The sequence below is a fragment of the Miscanthus floridulus genome, chromosome 2, assembly GCF_019320115.1.
Source record: "Miscanthus floridulus cultivar M001 chromosome 2, ASM1932011v1, whole genome shotgun sequence".
In the NCBI taxonomy this organism is placed as follows: domain Eukaryota; kingdom Viridiplantae; phylum Streptophyta; class Magnoliopsida; order Poales; family Poaceae; genus Miscanthus; species Miscanthus floridulus.
This window is the reverse complement of record NC_089581.1, coordinates 11,786,630-11,809,101: the sequence shown is the minus strand read 5'-3', so window position 1 is coordinate 11,809,101 and position 22,472 is coordinate 11,786,630. Positions and strand designations below refer to the sequence as shown.

At 47.8% G+C, this 22,472-nt stretch overlaps 2 protein-coding genes and 1 non-coding gene across 3 annotated transcripts; 1 reads left to right on the top strand and 2 right to left on the bottom strand.

The window, feature by feature from the left end:
- Positions 1 to 2,343: 2,343 nt before the first annotated feature.
- Positions 2,344 to 3,041, bottom strand: LOC136517083 (protein PELPK1-like). Its single transcript, XM_066510603.1, has one exon. The coding sequence runs from the start codon at positions 2,979 to 2,981 to the stop codon at positions 2,541 to 2,543; it is 441 nt and encodes a 146-aa protein (XP_066366700.1). The 5' UTR covers positions 2,982 to 3,041; the 3' UTR covers positions 2,344 to 2,540.
- Positions 3,042 to 4,188: 1,147 nt separating this feature from the next.
- Positions 4,189 to 4,261, top strand: TRNAA-AGC (transfer RNA alanine (anticodon AGC)). The gene has a single exon. It is a non-coding gene; the product is annotated as a tRNA-Ala (tRNA).
- Positions 4,262 to 21,690: 17,429 nt separating this feature from the next.
- Positions 21,691 to 22,472, bottom strand: LOC136517090 (protein PELPK2-like). The gene has a single exon (XM_066510614.1). The coding sequence runs from the start codon at positions 22,397 to 22,399 to the stop codon at positions 22,112 to 22,114; it is 288 nt and encodes a 95-aa protein (XP_066366711.1). The 5' UTR covers positions 22,400 to 22,472; the 3' UTR covers positions 21,691 to 22,111.

Here is a 22,472-nt window from a genome sequence, read left to right as displayed (position 1 = left end):
AAATTTGCTAAGTTAGCAAGTTAATTATAAAGAGAGGGATAGAGTTCGTCGTCACAGTTTTTGCACAGACGGGCAAGAGAGTTTGGTAACTGTGTTTAGGTTTTAAGGCTGACTATAAATCTCTATTGAGACTAGCCTTACCAATCAGCACCTCCGTCCTCACCTGAAAAGAAACAGAGATGCTAGCATTTGGACGTTCGCACAGCTTGCCCCGTCCGTTGATTTTCTCACGCCCACACGTGCATCCCGCCCCATCGCAGCGCCCGCATGTCTGGAGGACTCACCTCGCACTCACAACCTGCCCTATCCACCTCGATTCGAGGCCGTTCGCCCCACACCGCATCGTACCCCGCCCCTATCGCGTCCCATCCGCCGGTCCCTAGCTCGTCACGCGCCATTCCCCTATGCCCGCGCCGTGCCACCATCGTTCCCCGCGTCCCTGACTCTCCGAACAACATGAAACACTTGAATGCAACAAACGTATGCAACAGATGAAACATCTGGAACATACAATTGCAACATATGTGTGAAACATATGCAATATCCAGATAAAATATTTGCAACTTGCAACATGAAAACACTTACTACAACATAAGTATGTAACAACTAAGACATTTGGAACATATTGTGGCAACATATGCGTGAAACATATGCAACATCTAGATTAGAACGCTTGCAACATATTTCTGGAACAGATGAAACATTTTGAACAAACCTCTGAAACACTTGTAACATGTCTCTGAAACACTTATAACATATGCAACACCCTCCAATCTACTTTTTACAACATCCATATAAAACAATTGCAACGTACCTCTGAAACATCGAAAACACTTAAAACATACGCTTGCAACATGCGTTTTTATCGCAATATCTCGTCGTGCACCGCGATGGCCAAGGCATCGACAGCGGCACAACCTTCTGGTAGGGAACGACGGTGTCGGCAACACCTCGACAGCACCCCGACACGCGCAGGGGACGGGGCACAATGCATAGCAGCGGGGGTGCAGCGCACAACGAGTTGGAGCTGGCGCGGCGCGGCGATGGAGGGGGTGGCGTAGGATGGAGCGCAGCGCTGGATGGGGGAGTCTCGCGGCGAGAGATAGGGTGCGCGGTAGGAAAGACGGCAACAGTGAGCGCACGATCCAAAGCAGCGCACGATGGACGAGAGCGATGGGAAGATATTTTTGAGAGAAGAGATGAGCAGAGAGTAAGTAAGCGTGTTGGTCCCGTATGTGCAGGCCCAGACAGCGGATGGAACGGACGGCAGCTCTTGAGCATTACCGCAAAAGAAATGGAAAAACAGAGCGGGCAACCTTCTCTTCCAAATACATGTAGGCACTTTATTTATGCAAGCAGGCCTGAAAAAACGTAAATGTTTGGGAGGTTGGGCTATTGGCCCAAGTGTTGACCCGGTCGGGCCGGGCCAACTAGCCTAGAGGCTTGGGCGAGATAGCATGGTAAGGAATTTTAGGTTGAAAAATGATAATACCAACACACCCACCCGAGTTTTATTTTTCTAACAAAAAAAAGCAATAGAAGCTCATATGATTGTTACACGTACACACATTTAAGCCCTATTTGGAACTCAGGAATTTCACATGGTTACAAAAATCGGTTGATTTTTCATAGAAAAAACACAGAAAGTAGAGAAAATTACTCCAATCCAAAGGAGGCCTCACATGCTCTATGAATCCATGTGGATACAATATATTCCTTTAAACACACTCAAAATACTGAGCTAATCGATCTTGAGAATTATAAAAATCAAACAACATGTTCGCTGGTTAGTTTCTGGACTGATAAACCCGGCTGGTGCTGGTTTGTTGTGATAGAAAAGCACTGTTGGCTGACTGATAAGCTCTGACTGAAACCAATAAGCGAACAAGCTGAAAATATAGATTTAATCCTTGCTGATCACAACCAATAGAGCCTTGTAAGAACCAAACCTACTGGCTCCTCAGCTCCAAGTTTATCTTATTTAATCATATTTTTCAGAAAATAAAAGATTACATTTTTACCAAATTTAAAAAGGTCAATTTACTTGTGACCGATATATAAAAACTGATTCACATGATTCGGTACTGAGGTGTATATAATTATAAGTTTGTATACAAATTGTTTATTTTAGAAAACAAATGGATCAGCATCAGCTTTTTGGCCCCGTTCGGATGGTATGGTTCTGGAGAAATTTGGATGGTTTTGAGGATTATAGGCAAATAAAAAGAACTGTATGTGAGGTGCAGCTAAATTTTAGAGTAGGCCAAATTTTCAAATATGTAGTGGATGATTCGAAGTTCAGATTTGAACAGAAGAAGAAAAAAGGAGAGTGTTGAGCAGACATATACGGCGTAAATGAATGTGGTAGAAATACAACGGATATACATACATACGTACAGAATGGTATAACGCTACGCACGAAAAGAAAGCACGCGACGCACGTGCACACTACACACGGTGGTACAACAGCACGCACGCACAAACAATGACATGGTGACCGGACACGGCGAACGCAAAACTGTTGGAGGCTTGGAGCGCATCTACGCCGATGGAGGCGGCGCCGCGATCGCCGTGGGCACGTTCACGGCCGGGACCGACGGCATCGGCGGCGAGGCCACCTTGGGGACGACGACGGCGGGCATCGGTGGCAGGGTCAGCTTGGGCACGGAGGAGACGGCGGGGATTGGCGGCAGGGTCAGCTTGGGCACGGACGGGACGGCGGGCATTGGCGGCAGCGCCACCTGCGGCACGGTCACCTTGGGAACTGCCGGCATGGGCGGCAGCACCGCCTGTGGCACGGCGGGCAGTGGCTGCACCGTTGGCAAGGTCGGCACGGCGGGGAGGCCAGGGACGGCGGCAGCAGCAGGGGCCGCGGCCACCGCGGTCGTGTCGGCCAAGTGGCGCGCCGCGTGGCAGGTGTTGCTGCCCAGGAGGAGTGCGCACGCCACGACCGTGGCCAGGAAGCTCGCAGCGGAAGGCATACTGCTAGTAGTAGCTGCTACCGTCTCCCGAGATGGCTTATAGTACTTCAGGAGGCAGGGTTCTTTGTTGCTGTGTTGCGAAGAACAGGGGTCAAATGCGTCGCGATTTATAGCCCGTATAATTAGGGAAGGTGCGATTAGATAGGCTGGTGGCCGGATAGGTGTGGCAGCGCAAGTTGATGATTAGCCCAAGTTGGTGATCAGAATGGCAGGACAGGACAAGGAAGATTAGTTGCAGCGATAGATAGATGGAGGCGGATTCTTGCTCGCCGTGTGGCTAAAATTTCTGCGTTTAGGTGACCAGGGGATCGTGCGCTGCAGCTGCAAACGGACTGCAGTTGCTGTATTATACTAGAATCACAGAAGCGGAAAAGGCTGCAAAAATTGTCCACCACCTGGCGTCCAGCCAGAGCAGAGCACTCTAGAGTTGCGTTGCTCAACTCGATCGAGGTTGCCGACGTAATAATCCTTGGTCCATCCATGGTCCGTCCCATTTCCTGACCATCGGGATGCGGAACCCCTCGTTTTCTTGGGCTGAAGCTCCATAGCCTCCCTCCACCTCCTGAGGTTCTTCCACTCCACGGCTTTGCTTTGTTGCCAATCATGCAGGCTCAATCCACACGGACACACTGACGCTGCCACGTCGACTGGAGCACCGACCTGAGTGCCAGCAAGCAGCAGGGGTTGGCGTGGCGGTCGCCGGTCGTTGCTTCGGGTGGCCGACGTCGCAGGGATGGCCACCATTTGCATTGTAGGAGGACACAGAGAGTGGGCGCAGCAAGGCTATGTATATAGTCTGTTGTATGAGGCATTGAGCAGAGCACATTTACATCATTGCATTGCACTGACAAAAGCAGCTACACCGAAGGATTGAAAAATAGCAACTGTATTGCATTGCATTGCATTGCACACTTACATTTACAAGCACAGCTACGAGGCCTGCTGCTGCCTGCAGGAGGACCCCATCCGCCTTGAGAGGCTGAGACGTTGGTTGGGATCTTGTGGCTGCTGGTGGTGGCCAGTCGGCGCCCTCCGACTGTTGGGTGGTCGTGCCCGTGCATGGACGTCGACCCAACTGTGATTGCGGCTTATCTTGTCGCTGGATTACGCGTCCTGCCGCGCGTCCACTCGGTGGCTACACGCCTCAAATTATTTGCCTTCAGTGTATTTCTTACATAAGAAACAGATAACGAAATTTTCATGCGTGGGGGATGTAGCTCAGATGGTAGAGCGCTCGCTTAGCATGCGAGAGGTACGGGGATCGATACCCCGCATCTCCAAGTTTTAAAGCTTTTTGTTACTTTTTTTTTAATAAAAATCTGCCAAACTGACTCATTTGTTGCTTAGCTTTTTGTTACTTTTTTTAATATCTGCCAAACTGACTCATTTGTTGCTAACTAGGCACATGTGCATGTGCTCTGCTTGACGTAAGACAATTTTGTTACTTTTTTAATATAAAAATCTGCCAAACTGACTCAAAATCATGATGATTGAATACCTTTTGTTGATGATCCAACTTATAATTTCTTATTATAGCCACACCAAGACCACGACAACAAAGCTGGATGGTTACATTTGGAGGGGAACAATCATCGAGAGTTTGAAGATGTGTGGGGATAGATGTGGTTCTTTCATCTTCATTTGATGGTTGGACAGAACTAATGGTTAAATTACTTGGAAACATTAGAGTGTCTTAATACAAACTACAAACATGCTACTCTATTTTATAGGTAAAGACGGTGTCATTTGTCGTGTGCAAACTATTTGTTGAGAATGTCTCACCTTACTAGCTAGGTAGTAGAGAGCGTGGAGTAGCCCAACTTATAAATGTGATGAAGTGCTCACCCATTGAACTAGTCTTTGATCCCGAAGATAGCCGAAGTATCACTTTAATTCTCCTCTTTTGTCAGGCTCGTGGATAGAGGTCTGAAGGCACGACCTAACAATAAAGACCTACAAGGTGAGCCAAACCAAACACTCCTGAATAGAAGTCCAATGGTGTGGTTGAAACAATTAGGGCACTCTCAGTGATAGATCTAGGATGAAAGTTCAGAGGGCTAAAAGCTCATCTTTAACCTATCCCTCCTTAAAGCAACCATGACAAAAATTCTTAGAGGGGCTCTAGGGGGCTCAAGGATTAGCGGTGCTAGGGGATTTAAGGCCCCCCCCCCCCCCCCGCCAACCCCAACCCGTCCATGGGCACTCCATCTCCATTTTGTTTTCTTATGTTGCAATGCTTTAGTGCTTCAAATTTCAAGATCAAGAAGATCCATAGCACATAGAGGTTGTTTATTAGTTTCTCAATCTAGTCTCTCCAAGCAAGCTTGTTTGGCATATGCAACCCTCCAAAACGCCAAATTTTTCAAGATTCTCCGTCACATCGAATCTTTGGACACATGCATGAAGCATTAAATATAAATAAAAAATAAAACTAATTACACAGTTTAGACAAAATTCACGAGACGAATCTTTTAAGCCTAATTAGACTATGATTGGACACTAATTGCTAAATAACAACGAAAATGCTACAGTGTCATTTTGCCAAAATTTTCGGCAACTAAACTGGGCCTAGGAATTCCAAATTTCAAAATCCGTAGCACCTATGGCCTATTTTTTTTTTCACCAGGCAACCTTGTCTGCACATGTAGCAAGGATCCCAAGTGTTTGATTCTGGACACCTAGGGATACGATATATGCCTGGGATGGAACCGTGGAAGTTGCCTATGAGGCCATACATCGGCATGCAGGCCATACAGTACACAGCTATGGGCCTTATTTAGATTACCCCAAAATTCCAAGTTTTTTCACTCTCTCTCCATCACATCAATTTTTAGCCACTTGCATGGAGCATTAAATGTAGGTAAAAAAAAAAACTAATTGCACAGTTTAGTTGGAAATCACGAGATGAATCTTTTGAACTTAGTTGGTCCACGATTGGACAATATTTACCAAATAAGACGAAAGTGCTACTATTCATCGGGTTGAAATTTTTCTCAATCTAAACAAGGCCATGGTGTTGTTTGGTTCCATGCAGAGAGTGGTAACATAAATGGAAAGAGCTGTCACTGCTACCTGCTGGCTGCTGCACTGAAAAACACGATTTGCCGCATGCGACAACCCGCGAGTAACGACCTTTCGACTGTCTGTATCGGATCCCTCTGTGAACGGCTTCGGTCCAGTTAAAACAAATACGCAGTAATGGAAGTTGATCGTGCCACAAACGGTTACACGGATAAAATCACCGAAACAAACAGTAACTAACTTAGAGGAGAGCACAAATAGGATGGAAGATAAAAGATATCGTGTGTGCCCAACTGTAGACCACCAGTATGCTTAGCTTAGGTTGGTGGTTAGTCTGCCGAGCCTGATTGTACGTTACTCACTGCTACCCAAACTTTACTGGAGGCGGACGTTTTTTATTTTCTGCGGCGGGCAAAGCCGTCCGCCGCGGCCTAGAGGCCACGGTAAATCGTGGCTTAACCGCGGCGGGCGGCTTTGCCCGCCGCGGTTAACCGATTTACCGCGGTGAACGGTGTAACGTGCCCGCCGCGGTAAATATACTTTTACCACGGCGGTCACGTTGCACCGCCCGCCGCGGTAAATTATTTTACCGCGGCGGACACCTTTCGTGGCCCACCGCGGTTATGTTCATTAGCCGTGGCGGGCATTATTATTTGCCCGCCTCGGTAAATTATTTCCTGAATTAAAAAAAAATACAGCAGGCATATAAATTCAAATTCAAATTCAAATCACATCCAGATTTCACAGATTAAACTTAAAAAGTATGCAGGCATTACACATGAGATAATATACATATATATATATATATATATACATTCACTTAGTCGTTCTTGTCATCGTTAATTCATTACATTTACATATTAAAGTCGTTATACATGCCCTAAGGAGTAATCCTGCGGACGCATCATCGTGGCTCATTTCCTCGGCCTCTCGTACTCCGGTAAAATCGCTAGCTGGCTGTTCTCATTGAAGAACGTGCTCCCTTCGAGCACGCATTTATCTAAGACAAACTTACATATGTCCGCCTTTGTCTGCTTGAAGGAGTGTTGGGTGCTCTGCACGTCTCTCCACCAGTTCAATCCATTCTTGAGCACCCTCCAACTGCTGCTGTACTGCTTGCACTCCCTCAGGTACTCACAGACGTAGAAGCCACAGGTTTGTGATCCTACCGGTTGTTTGGCACACTGCATGATCGATACACAAGCATTAGAATACAGGCATTAGAACGCTTATGAACAGAAAGCACAATTAAACCTTTCAAATACTTATCGGAAAGTTGCGTCTGATTTTGATGTGGTTCTTATGCTTAGCCTTAAAATTCTCTGTTCTTTGATCATAGTATTCAGGATCCTTCACGTACTCCTTATAAGCGCTATACGAAATGTACTAGTATTAGGCAGGGCATTAGAACGCATATGAGAAGACAGTTCAGTCACTTACACTCTGAGGCAATCTTCAAAGGCCTTGTACCCTTTTAAGTTTGGCATTCTCAACGAATCAAATACGCAGGCCCTGCCATCCTGAGGGTAGATGATAAATACAACCCAGTGACCCTCGAGGCCTTAGCTGCGCCATTGAAACAAAATACAGGTTACGATGAGAAATAATAATACTAGCTAGCTACCCACTTATCTCTACAGGCATGTCTTCGACTTACCCAAAGTGGTAGGCAGCTACGATACACCCATTTCTCCTGATCTTCTTCATTGCTCCTAGTATGTACCTTGAAATGTTCAACTTCTCATTGTCCATCAGTTTCTTCCTGTGTGCCTCTCTCTGTCGCTTGGTCAAGTCTTTCATGGTTGGATGATTGTCATCTAGGTGGTAACCAATGATGACTCTTTGAGCAATATGCATTGGAGATAGATAGATAACATCAAGTTTTAGTTCCTTGGATATATAGGCCATCAACCTGCAAGGACAAGCCATCGTGGCATATATAAGTAGTCTTGACCGATTCAAAGGTAGGTGATATGTGAAACTCGCAATTCATCACTTACATAGAGAACAAGGTGACTTGGGCGATGTCAAGGTCTTGTTCCCGTAGTAGTCTGTACATGTCGTGGAAGTCCACGGGGAGTTCTACATCGTTGCCAGGCAAGTGGAAGTACTCCGCCACAACCTTGACTAGAAAACCATGTAGGCCAGCTTTTGCCGCTTCCATGTACCAGAGATGAAACCTCCTTGTCTCCCACCTTTCCTCGTCGATGAGCTAGGCCTTGGTTATCATGAACTTCCCATGCTCGTAATGGCCGGGGCAGTCATCCGATTCAGGAAATAGAGGTGATCTCGGCCTAGGATAGAAATGTTAGTACCATATTATGGCAAAGAAAAGTTATTAGCAAATTATGCTCGCCGCTACCATACCTTTCGAACTCAAGTGAGTATGTGAGATGCCCTTGGTCGCCTTTAGTCTTCGCCGGTGATGGAGGACAGTGGCTTGTGCTCGCAATGGCAGCAGGCGGTGTCTTTGCCCCTGGTTCCTCCATGCCTCCCGGTCCTTTGCTTGTGCCCTTAGACGGACTATCGGGAGGTGGAGGTGGACTTGTTGTTGGAGGAGGAGAACGAGGGTGAGGGCTTGTGCCTCGGGGTGACTTCCTTCCCTTGTCATCCCCGCCATTGCCTTCGTCATCGCCGTCGCCGTGATTCGGATCATCGGGGGGACAAGATCCGGCAACGGATGGTTGTGATGCTGGTGTCGCCATCAGCGTAGAAGTCGGCGTCGAGAGAATGATCTCTATGTCATCCTTGTTCCACAGGACTTCGGAACCAATGGCAGCTCCAAGGATCGTTACCCCTTGTGCAGTTGGATATTCCATTTCAAATCTTCGTATTGGGTCACATACCATGTAAGTATCACGGCAGCATAGTTGGTAGGGATCTGGTCTTGGTTGAAATCTTTGATATCTTCTTTGGGGTGCATGTAACCCTCACCCACGGTCAACTTTTTCGCCCTGACGAACGGGATGTTGAGGTGGATGTGCATGGGTTGTCGGATGTCGTCGATGGGGTGCCTTGGGCGATCCTCGATCATCGGCAGTGGCTGCCCTTGTGTCTGCCCTTGTGGAACTTGAGGCACGGCCACGCCAGCCTGGCGAAGCATCTGTGACCTCATCGACACCATATCTGGGTCATTGCTCGTGAAGGCTTCTTTTATGGACCGACTGATCATTTCGGCCACGCCTTGATCATAGCCCTTCTGAAAGATGCCCTCCTTGTATCTCTGCCTTGACCGGTATGTGGCAGCGTCGGATTGCCATGACTCCACTGAGTTCCAGCTCATCTTCGACGACATGCCACGGATGCGGCCACGATGCTCGGGGGTTCCCAGTGCCAGGGTCAGCAAGTCCTGGCCCCTGCAAACCTCGAAGCTGTCCTTGGATTTAGCGGCCTCGATAAGAGCCCTCTCCACCTCCTCGAACTTGGGCTCATTGAACTTGCTTGTGCCCTCCTTGAGCTTCTTCGGCTTGCGGGCATAGATGAAGTCCTTAGCCCTCAAGTCTACACCGTCGTACGGATCGGGAAGCCCGGTGGCAGCTCTAGCCCTTTCTTCCTCCTGCCACTGGGGCCTCTTACCAGCAAACCCAGTCATGCCCAAGTGGTGGGGGTGCAGGTTCTTCTTCGTGAGTGCGCTGAACTTGGCGCTCTTTGCCTTTGCTTCTTCTGTTGTTCTTTGTTTGCAGAACTCTTCCCATTGATGTTCCTTCACCATAGTGTATTTGACACGGGGTGACTTGCCTAGCTTCAGGTAGTACCTGGTCAGCATGGACTTGAAGTTTCTAAAGGCTCTTCCTGCCACGTGCATGACCCACTCCCTGCACTTGTTCAGATCGGCGTCCTCGGGATAATGGAAGCTCCTCGTCACCTCACCCCAGATATGTGTCTTGTAGTCGACCGGGACATTGTTCCACTCCTCCCAAGTGATCTCCACCTTGTCCTTAACTATACATGCCACCTAGTTGCTGAACTTGGCAAGGACCGTGGGTGGCGACAACGGGTTTCCCTCTGGTCCCACCTCATGGATCACATGGACTTCGCCGTGGATTTCCCTCCGGTGCCTCCCGTGTTCCCCCTTCTTAGCTTTGTCCTCTAACCACTAGACTTGCCTGAAGTGGTTGGAGATGGAGCGGGGGGTTCTTTGTCACTGACTTGTTCCTCCTCGAAATTCAATTCTCGAGGCACCACCGGCATCTGTTCAGGGTTTGAAGACCGCGCACTTTCAACTTCGTCGTCCCTCGGTTGGTAGGTCGGATCATCTTCGTCCTTTGTACGACGTTTCTTTGTTGGCCTCGGGGTCACGGACACTTGGCTCTCGAGGCTAGTTGATGATGATGCACTAGGGGTAGGGTCGCGCCATTCGCTTATCGGTTCCTCCGCCATTGGAAAGCTACAATGAATACATATTTCTGTTGTATAGACATAGTTATAGAGTAGTAAAGTAGAGTAGTACTAGAGTAGTAAAGTAGAGTAGTACTAGAGTAGTAAAGTAGTAGTAGTTGGCTCAGATTTTCCCCATTGTCATCACATCGCTTTTAAACTGGTTGCTTGTATCTGGTATACAAGCCATCCTAGTTTAGCGGGGGCACTCGATCATCATCGCCGCTGCCTCAGCATAAAAGGGTTCACATCATTGCATATGCCACTGCCTCAGCAATAAGTTTAAAAGTTCATCATTGCATATGCCAAAAAAGGAACCAGCCCCATTAAACAAAAACCTTTCACAAATCAAAAACAGGAGCAACAGTAGTAGAATAGTAGTATAGGAGGGAGTAGAGAAGTAGAGGAGGAGGGAGTAGTAGTAGGCAGTAGTAGTAGTATACTAGTAGTATAGGAGGGAGTAGAGGAGTAGAGGAGGAGGGAGTAGTAGTAGTATACTAGTAGTAGTATACTACTAGAAAGTAGTAGACAGTAGTAGTAGTATACTAGTAGTAGTATACTAGTAGTAGTATAGGAGGGAGTAGAGGTAGGCAATAGTAGTAGTATACTAGTAGTATAGGAGGGAGTAGAGGAGTAGAGGAGGAGGGAGTAGTAGTAGGCAGTAGTAGTAGTATACTAGTATTATAGGAGGGAGTAGAGGAGTAGAGGAGGAGGGAGTAGTAGTAGTATACTAGTAGTAGTATACTACTAGAAAGTAGTAGGCAGTAGTAGTAGTATACTAGTAGTAGTATAGGAGGGAGTAGAGGTAGGCAGCAGTAGTAGTATACTAGTAGTATAGGAGGGAGTGACCAATTCATCTCAAAATTCTCACAAATTATATCAAATTTGGCAAAATTGCAGCAGAGTGACCAATTCATCTCAAAATTCTCACAAATTTAGCTCAGAATTAGTTTAAAGGCAAGGTGCATCATAGGCAGTGGCATATGCTTAGAATTTTGTCATAAATTTCTTTGGCATCATAGGCAGCAAAAAGAATTGAATTCAAATGCTACGGTTCACCAAAAGCATCATAGATCAGTAGTATAGCAGTTCAAAATTCACCAAGTGTAGTATAGCAGTTCAGTTGAATTCAGAGTAGCAGCAGTAGTAGTAAGACAATAGTGGTAGAGAGAAATAGGTAATACAAGTACCATTTTGCATCAAGCAGTAGAGTACTAGTAACGGGATAAGTAGTAGCTAGCCATCTCAAAAAACTTTCACAAATCAAAAAATTTGCATCAAGCTATAGAGTGTAGGCAGTAGACAGTAGAGTGTAGGTAGTAGAGTGTAGGCAGTGGATTAATGTACAGTAGAGTTAAAACCTGTTGCTCATAGAGGTCCCATATACTATTAGGCTCGGTACCGACTATACCACAGTGTCGATGGGGATGGCAAAGTTCACCCCAGATGAGATCCCAGATGAGGGGCATACATCAAATGGCACGGCCTGTGCTGTGAGTAAAAGGACTGCTCATATGCCCCCAGCCCGGCCATCATGGCAATTGGCAATGCCAAACTGCCAATGACAAGCAAGAGAGGCAGGCAAAGCAGCAAGCTCATGCATGCCCTTGTCCCTCCTTCCCCTTCCCTTCTCTCTAAAAATTGTACTGTAGGACTGATTGCTTTGCCTCCCTCAACAACTCTCCTCCTATCCACTCCAACTCCATGACCATACATACCAATACCATGCATGTGTTATCAGAGGAGAGGACAGTCCTGCAAATGGCCTGTGCCTGTGATCTCACACAGAAAATCAAGGTTCCCCACAAACCAAGGCAAAATAGAGACTAGATCACCCAATCCAACATGGTCCATGACTCCATGGGTCTTGACCATTGGGTAATAGCAACTTTGCCTGCTGCTTAGGTCATACTGGAGGCAGGGCTTAACAGGACTCAAAAAAGCACAAAATTACCTGATGAACTATTGAGAAAAGATACTTCCGTTTCTTCCATACCAGGATTATCTATTATCAAAAATTGCACTAAGAAAAATATCATCCTTGTGATAAAATACACTATCACCTTGGTCAAAATGCGTCGGTGTGGTCGACCAAGGTCAGCGGGGGCGACGGCGGCCCTCGGTGTCGGCGGCTGGTGCTAGGGTTCCGGGGACGGGGCCCAGCGCGGAGGAGCTCAACGGCCAGAGCAAGGGTTCCGAGGACGGGGCCCAGCGTGGAGGAGCTCGGCGGCGATGCGAGACTTCTCAGTGGCCGGCGCTAGGGTTCCGGTGACGGGGCACCGGAGGAGCATGGGGGCGGGGTGCGGGCAAGGGAGAGGAGGACGGGGGCGCGGACCGGGCACGGGGAGGAGAACGGGGGTGGGGGTCGGTGCGCGGAGGAGCTCAATCAGCGGTGGAGATGGCGGCGGCGGCGTGAGATTTTGGCAGCCCTTCAGGGTCAAACTGAACCACGCGAAAGACTTAGAATTTTGAGGGTGGGGACGGCTTATATAGGTTGTGATTAACCGCGGCGGGCAACGTAACAGCCTGCCGCAGGAAATGTTTACCGCGGCGGGCTCTGTTATATGCCCGCCGCGGTAAAGATTGTCAGCAACATTGAGTAGCATCAGTTCAGGATTTTAGTAGCAGCAGTTCAGTAGCATTGAGTAGTAGTTCAATATTTCAGGATTTCAGTAGCATCAGTTAGAGTAGTAGATTGAGTAGTAGTAGTAGATTCAGTAGTAGATTGTTGTAGTATTAGAGTAGTAGAGCGAGTAGTAGTAGTAGTAGAGCGAGTAGTAGTAGTAGTAGAGCAAGTAGTAGTACTACTAGTAGTAGTAGAGTAGTGGTAGTAGATTGATGCATGCATATAGAGTATCTGGGATTGTTACATATAGAGTCTCTGGGATACATTATTACATATATGTCTCTGGGATACATATAGAGTCCACTACATTATTACATATATATATGTGTCTCTGGGATACATAAATCATTTTGGTGCAGGTGCTTTCACTGTCCTCTTCTCACCATCAGGGCGGGCCCACGGCATCATCCTGGACTTGTTGAATTGGTCCTCGACGGCCTTGATCTTCTTTGGATGATCGGTAAAAAGCTCGAGCTCTGCGTAGTTGTTGTATTGTTCGGGACTCTGCACCCCATCAGCTCCCACAATCCGCTGCTTTCCGGACACAACCACATGCCTTTTTGGGTCCTCTGCATATATATAGTAGGCCACTTGTGCGACATTGGTTGCTAGTACCCACGGGTCATCTTTGTAGCCGATACTTTTGAGGTCCACGGTGGTTAGCCCATAACTGTCCACTGCAACCGCATTTGGTTTGACCCACTGGCAATGGAAGATGGTTATGCGTAGGTTCTGGCTGTAGTCAAGTTCCCATATTTCTTCGACTTGCCCATAGTATTGCCTCCTTTGGCCCATGTACTCTTCTTCGCCCTCGTATCGAACACCACAGTTCTGTGCCGAGCTCTTCTTGTCCTTGTCTTTCGTGTGGAACCTGTAGCCCTGGACGTTATACCCTTGCCACGTGGTGATTTGGCTGGATAGGCCTAACACAAGCCTCTTAACGGTCTCCATATCTTCATCAGGGCATCCTTCAAGGGGTATGTGTTGCTCTTTGAGCCACTCTATGAAATTGCTCTTGTGATGGTTCTGGACCCATGCCTCCGTGCGTTGTCCATCATTAGCGGCGCGGATCTCTTCCAGGTTCTTTTCAATATATTTCTCCATGCTCATTAACTGATGAAGGATGTTGTAATGAGCTTCTTACACCATTCGGTTTGCCACATCGGTGTGCACTTTTTGGCCTGTGTAACAGAACTGACCAATTATATGAAATTAAGTAAGAAAATCATCCACCAGAGCAGACGATTGAACGAACTTAAGCCCGTATAACCCGGTAGTCCGTGAAATCACGAAGGATTTCAAACCAACTCGTGTCCCAGCCATGATCATAATAAGTTTAGCGGTCACCATCACAAATTACATAAAAGTTCGCATCACAGATACATCAGAGTTTAAACATAGTTATTACAAACCAGTTCGAATAAAAGTAGCGGAATTTGTTTGTTTAAAACCACACACACTCACACAGAGTTCAAATATAGTGCCAGCTGATGATCATTTCCAACAAAAGCATTAGACGAGACGTAAGGAATGACCATGCCCATGGTCCTAAGCATCACCCATCGCAGGATATAGGCAGTTGATACAGTAGCCATAATACATCTGCCCATCTGCAACAAGTGGGAATAAAACCCTGAGTACGAGAAGGTACTCAGCCAGACTTACCCGTCATAAATGAAAATAAAGTGACACCAAGGATTATGAAGGGCTTTATAGTAGGGTAGCTGACTCATTTGCAAAAAGAAGCATTTTAGCATTTCAAGAACCTTTTCAAAAGCATTATTGTCAAGTTAATTGTTATTATCCTGTCGACTAGATTTGCACCTATACTAGAGTAAACATGTGATTAAGCAGATAATGATAACCAATGATCATTAAGCAACTTCCATACTGTCATATTCATTATAACTGTCCAAGTGTTCCATAATCATTACTACGATGAAGTAACTCAAGTCAAGTGCTCACTATCCAGGAGCGATGGCGATTCGAATCGATTCCTAACCAGCTGGTGATTTATTCCTTACACAAACCTCACTCACCCGCTAAAGTGAGATATTGATCACCGAGTCAACTTTCCAGGAATCTCGAGTTTGCCAGGAACCACATGTACCCGGGGGCCGACCGACTGCACTTTGGCCTTATCATCCCGCCCCCGTGTCCTACCACACCTGCTCCGGCACAGTGCGTTGCGGGCAATCCACTCGGCCCGAAAAATCTCCCAGCTTCGCGGTCGGAAGGTACTTTATCCGGCCAGCTAAATGTAAGACATACGTTCAACATGACTCGAGGCCCAATAACGGTCGGTCCTTAATCGACACAGACGGAAACACTACAGTCCAAAACTCTGCAAGTCTCCGTCCGGTCTCCACTTCATTTAACACTTAGTTATACCATGACTTCATAGTCATCCAAGCAGATCCAGGTAACCACCTATAGCTCGCAGGTGACAGGAAATCACCCGACTTCTACCAGTCTAAGCCAGCTAAGCATTGACTCGACTACGGATACCAGGGTAACAAGGATGTAGTATAACAAAGGTAAGCAAGGTATAATGCAGCAACGGTTGCAAACAACTCCTGAACGTAATGCATCAATTAAAGTAAAGCATTTAATTAAATCATTGCAAACCGGGAGAAAAATGCTCCGGGGCTTGCCTCTCTCGAAGGAGCTCGGACGATGATCGGGGCACTCCGGAAGTTCCTCAACGTCCTCCTCGTCGGCTTCTGGCACTTCCTGCTGCTGCACCTCGAGCTGCTCCTCGGGCTCCTCGGGTATGACGACTGGGTTTTCGGTTTGCGATCCTGTATGATGCAATGCGCGTAAGTGATTATGCAAACGGTGCATCGAATGAGATGAATACAATGGATATGTTTAATGCAAGGTAGTCAACATCATCCAAGAAACTATACTACAAGCACATGTCATCTACTGCATTCTCTTCTACTACTAATATGTTAAGTTAACATATCTTATGAAATGCTTCAAAGATACACCAAAGCTTTACTAATTTCTTAATCACACTTAAAGCAACACTTGCTTAAACCCTAATTAATAATAGGTTTGAATAGCAACATATATTTCTGATGCTCCTAAAAATCTGAGAAAATTACAGTAGCATAATACTACCCTAAACAGACTACCATAAAAATTTCATGGCATTTGGATAAGTAAACTATCCTACACAAAAATGACAAGCTATAGCATAAAAATGAGCATGAAATTACTTTGTACTATGAAAAGTGTCAACCAACAGATTTAGTATTTTTCCTAAGTTCTAAACAGTCAATAATAACTGTACAAAAATTACCACATGCATGTTTTATACAAATTTTGCTCTCTAGCAAAAATAACAAAATTCAGCCATTAAAGGTACTTGAACTACACCTCAAAATTTTCCCACAGCACATGCATGAAACATATTTTTCCTAGGAAGTACATTACATAATAAGATTAACAAACTTGGAATCATATTTTTCTGAAGCCTATAGATTTTTCTACATATTTTTCAAGTTATCAGCGATATTCATGATTAAATAAAATCCTACAGAAAAGTATCCCGAAAATGACATGCAATAATTTTCCCAAGTAGATCTGGTGATAAGGAACCTAGCAAATTTTGTTTCAACAAATTTGGAGCAAGTTTGATCACCCAAACATTTTTCAAACCATTTCAGATTTCAATTAACAAATAATAAATGGAAATCAAATCGTTTAAACAATGCTGGGCCGGCCCATGGAAATGAACTGGCCCACGGCCACAATCGGCCTGCTCAGTCCGAGCGAAGGGGCGAGCGACGGCCTGGCTCGGGGCTCGGCCCAAGCCAGCCTGGCCCAGCTCGGCCGGGCAAAGGCCACGCCACTGCGGCTGGGCCCTGCTGGTCAGCGACCGAGAGCAGGGGAGGCGCTCCGCCGGCCGGTGCTCACCGGCGGCAAGCCCTCCCGGTGGCGCGGGTGGTGCCAGCGTGTACGCCATGCCGAGCCGCAACGGCTGGGATGGTGGAGGTGGCCCGGCGGCGTGACGAGCCACCTGGCCGCGGCAGTGCGCTCGCCGGAGAGGAAGGAGGCGGCCGCGCTTGGTTCTTACCTCGACGACGGCGGCTGCAAGCAAACGCAAGCGAAGCAGGGAGGCTAGGCGGAGCTGCTGGCGGCGTGAATCGGGGAATGGAGGCGTGGGAGGGGTATGCTGCTATCGAGGCAGCGGCGGCGGCGGTGGCGAGCTCGTGGTGCGCGCGGGCGTGAGCTGCTGCTGTTGCTCTGCGGCTGAGAGAGCAGGAGGAGGAATGAGGAGGAGGCAGTGCTGCGGGGCAGAAGAAGGCGCGCGCGTGGAGGTGGAGTCAGGCCGTGGCTGCCGTGCGGCGGGCGTTGCCAGCGCAGGGCGGCCACGCGGCGAGCGCGCCCTGACGCGGTCGGGACACGACGCGGCGCGCCAGCGGGCGAGCGTGCGCGGAGGCAGGCCAGCGCGCTGGGCTGGGCCGGGGCGAGGCGAGCTGGCGCAGCGCGGGGCTTCACTGGGCCGGCTTCGGCCGTGGGCCAAGAAACGAGGCGGCGGCCCAGGAAAAAGGAAATGAAGATTTTCAATTTATATTTTCAAGATATTTTTAAATGCCAACTTTCAAACATTATTTTGAGCAAGAAAATGACCTCTTTTGAAAATGTACCTAAAATGAAAGTTGCTTAGAATTTAATTCCCTACAACTTTGCTTTTATGACCAAAGTCCAATTCTATCTAGATTTTAAATTATAGAATTAAAGTTAAATTTTAACTCAAAACCCTAATTTTGGGAAATTACTTTGGAAGCAAAATTTTGAATTAATTTGAATACAAACCTTGCTCCAAAAATTGTGCTAAACAATTCTAGATGATTTACAAGCATAACCAACAGTTTCTACTCAACTAGCAAGCAAGAATCAAAGCAAAACAACTCTAATAAGTGTATGCATCATTTACTTTTCACAAACATGTTTCGTATGTTTCGAAGTAATGTTTCAGTTGTTATATGCAAGATTACGCATGTATGATTAGGATGCTTGATGATGCACGATATGTATAATTAGCAATGCCTAAATACAGGCATAACACCGGGGTGTTACAGCCTGTGCACCCCATCCCTGAGGTTTTGCCTTCGTGGTGATGGACAGGCAGCCCAATCACCCTCCCATCTCTTATGTACCTCATACACCAGTTCACGGCATCCTCCGTTGTGTATGCCTCGATCATAGAGCCCTCCGGGTAAGCGCGGTTATGGACGTATCTGTTGAGGGTGGACATGAACCGCTCGTACGTCCACATCTGGTGTAGGTACATGGGGCATAGTTGATGGATCTGATTGACCATATGCATCATTAGGTGTGGCATAATATCAAAGTAAGATGGTGGAAAGCACATCTCGAGCTGGCAAAGGGTCTCCGCGATGAACTCCTTCAGGGCAGGCAGCTCAGCCTTATCAATGACCTTCTGGGTGATGCGATTAAAGAAGTATGACATCCATGTGATGACCATCTTCATGTACTCTGGACGGATAGCCCTAATCGCAATTGGTAGGAACACCGTCAGCATGACGTGGCAGTTGTGTGAGTTGTAGCCGGTCATTATGAGGTCTTTCATGGAGACCAGGCTCTTGATGTTGGAAGAGAAACCAATCGGCACCTTGATACCCCTAAGCAACTTAAGAAAAGTCATCCTCTCGTCTTGCGTTAGGTTGCAGGCCGCACCCGGGATATCGACTTTACCATTCTAAGGCGGTCCCGGGCGAAGGTCCGGCCTGATGCCCAGATTGACAAGATCCGTCCGTGACTTGATACCATCCTTTGTCTTGCCCTTGATGTCCAGCAGGACACCGATCGTGCTTTCGAAGACATTTTTCTCTAGGTGCATGCAGTCGATGGCATGGGGTGTATTCAGTGTTTTCCAATACGATAGGTACTTGAAGAAAATTGACTTCTTCTTGAAAGGAATGGTGCGGGGACTTCCTCCGTCTGGTCCCGCTTTCGCTTCCTTGTCTGCTTGCTCCCCTCTTCAGGCGGCTTCTTCTTCTTTCCAAACTCCACCTGATCCATGTCCTTGACCATCTCATACACCTTTGTCCCCCAACTAGTCTGCGTCGGTTGATCACGCTGTGGCTCGTCCTGATTGTCAAAGTATTTGTTCATAATACTTCTTCTATACCTATGATTTTTTTGTGAGGAACCGTCTATGCCTCGTGTACACCATCTTATTGGATCCCTTAAGGTAAGTGTAGCAGGTCCCGTCGATGCAAATTACGCAGCCGGTCTTCCCTTTGATCTGCCCCGACAGTGAGAAGAGACCGGGGTAATCGGTGATGGTGACAAAGATGATTGCTTTTAGTGTGAACTTCTCCTTGCGGGATGCATCCACCATCTGGACCCCAACATCAAATAGTATCTTCATTTCCTCCATGAACGGCTCCAGGAACACATCTATATCGTTGCCGGGCTGCTTCGGTCTGGAGATAAGCATGGTCAGCATAAGGTACCTATGCTTCTAACATAGATAGGGAGGTAGGTTGTACATGGTGAGCACGACAGGCCAAGTGCTGTGCGAGCTGCTAAGCTCACCGAATGGGTTCATCCCGTCGGTACTTAGCGCGAACCTAACATGCCTGGGCTCCTTGCCAAACTCCGGGTAGGCCTCGTCGAAATCCTTTCACTGCTTGCCATCAGATGGGTGCCGTAGCTTGCCATCGTCGTTCAGGCGGTCAGCTGATGCATGCCAGGACATGAGCTTGGCATCGTCCGGGTTCCCGAATATTGCACACAGGCGATCGGTCACGGGCAGGTACCACACCGACAGTGCTGGACTTTTCCTGTGCGTGTAACCCTCTTCTTCATCGTCCTGCTGAGCCGAGATCTGTTTGGCCATACTGCTCTTCTTTGCCCCCTTCTTGTTCTTCTTCCGACCACCCCGCAAGCCTCCCTCGTCTTCTACATCCACGCGACAACCAGCATTTTTCTTGTACCGACTAAAGCCGCAGTGCGGACAACTCGTCAAATTCTCATACTCATTGCCCCGATACAGGATGCAGTGGTTAGGGCATGCATCAAACTTTCTAAGCTTCATCGCCACTGGCCGGATTAGCTTCTTGGCCCGATAAGTATTGGCGGGCACCTTGTTAGCCGTTGGGTACGTGGTGGCAAGGTAGCTTAACTCATTGAAGCTAGTGTCAGACCAACCATGACGAGCTTTCAACATCAACATATGGAGGTTAAAACGGAGCGCTGTGCACTCCTTTGGACAATCGCCGCCGTCCTTATAGAGAGGATCAACTGCCGCCTGCTTCAACTCTCTGAAATTCTCCAACCACTTTGGGCAACCCAACACAACGTCGTTTTCATCGAAATGTTTGACTAGATCTTCAACAAGCTGCACATCCTCGGGTTGGCTCACAGTATCCTGACCATCTCCACCGTCGCCGGCTTCGTCGGCCATGTCTTGCATTAGATCATCCACCATGATGTAATCACGACAATTGTTGTCACTGTCGGCTGGCGCAGCTGCTGCTGAAGATGATGAGGAGCCGGGTGCTCCTAAAGGATCTTTATTCACCGATGGTGCTGTCGTCGTCGGCGTCGAAGAGCTCACTCCAGATGCACCGCCACTCGCACCAACTCTTTCGCCGTGAAATGTCCAGACGGTGTAGCCCTCGATGAAACCATACATGATCAAATGAGTTTGCACCTCGCTGTCTTGGTGGGCTTTCAGGTTCTTGCAACGAGAACATGGACATATGGTTGTCATCCGCTTCAGTCTCTCACGGTGAGCTTTACCAGCAGCAATAAACTTCCTTAATTCAAAAAGGTACCGCGGATCATTCACTCTATCGATCCGGTATATCCATTCCGACCTATCCATCATACCTGCGAACATTATCCGTCACAATCAACAAATAAAGAAGAATTAAGAGAAATTGATGATTTTTACGTCCAAAATCATGAAAAAGAGAGGAAATAACGATGTGAAAGATGAAGCATGCATCTATGATGAATCTAAGGTTAAAGAAATACATGACATCATTTTTTCCATTAAAATTGATCTAGATCTAGATATAGATCTAGAGAGAACTCTAGGTGATGGAAATAGAGAGAGAGGATGGAAGGAGAGAGGGGGAGCCTTTATGAACCTCTTATGATGTCCTCCTCCCTCAAATCCAAGCCCTTCAACTCAAATCAAAAGTTTCTTCAAATTTTAGGGCAAAATCTCCCCCATGAGTTTGAGAGAGAGGAAGACCCGTGGAGAAGACGAAGGGGCGGCGGTGATTATTTGTACAGGCTTTACCGCGGCGGGCAATATAAAGCGCCCGCCGCAGGAAATGAACTCTTTACCGTGGCGGGCAGTTTAAAGAGCCCGCTACGGTACATCGTATTAACCGCGGCGGGTGATTCATACTGCCCGCCGCGGTAAATAACGATTTCCTGCGGCGGGCAAATAAGGTGGCCCGCCGCCGTAAACCATTTTCCCGCAGCGGGCGCCTCGGTGGCCGGCCTCGGTGGCCGGCCACCGGTTAACCGTGGCGGGCAAAAGAGGTGCCCGCCACGGAGCCCATTTTGGCCACGCTGCGCAAATTGATTTCTGTAGTAGTGACTACAACATATATGTATCAGATAATTTGTGTGTAAGCTGCCGTAATGCATGGGCATATATATTAAACTTACAAAATACAACGGTAGTACAATAGACAAATACTCATCACATTCATTATTAATATCAGTGAATAATACGCATGCAACGTTAACATCATCACACTGGCACAGTGGCATATACATACATATATATACATACACGTAGCAGTGTAACACCGTGTACAAATACGTATCCTACGTACTACATATATATTCACGGGACCCATTTTTTTAGATAATGATATTTACGGGATCGGAACTATATGTGTATGGATATGGAGGAATGCTAAGGCCTCTCGGTCGACGAATATAATGAGAGACACACACACACACACAAACAACATAAACACAGGTACATGCATTTGTACTTGTACGTCGATCTCGGTGGACGCGCGGCGGTGCAAGAGAGAGGACGTACGGCACGGGCTCGTCCACGCCCGGAACGGGACAGCATCAACCGAAGCGGCACCTATGGCACCGCGGCGGAAGGTAGCGGCACGCCGGGCACGCCCGGCAGTTGGGGCACCGTCGGCGCTTCGGGCACCGGCGGCACCGGAAGCTTCGGCACTTCAGGCATCGGCAGCTCCGGCACTGGCAGATTCGGCACTTCAGGCATCGGCAGTTTCGGCACATCTGGCACTTGAGGCAGCGGCAGCTCGTCGAGGCGGCGGGCCGCGTGGCACGTGTTGGCGCCGCTGAGGAGCACGGCGGCCATGACGAGCGCCACGGCCAGGAAGCGGCTCGAGGTGGAGGCCATGCCGGAGAGCGAGCTCTGCTGGTGGCTGCTGCGCTGCTGTAAGAACAACCACTAGCTAGCTTGTCTGCGCTGC

Excerpts from the sequence above, each read along its gene's own strand:
- LOC136517083 (XM_066510603.1), bottom strand. The coding sequence starts at position 2,981 with ATGCCTTCCGCTGCGAGCTTCCTGGCCACGGTCGTGGCGTGCGCACTC.
- LOC136517090 (XM_066510614.1), bottom strand. The coding sequence starts at position 22,399 with ATGGCCTCCACCTCGAGCCGCTTCCTGGCCGTGGCGCTCGTCATGGCC.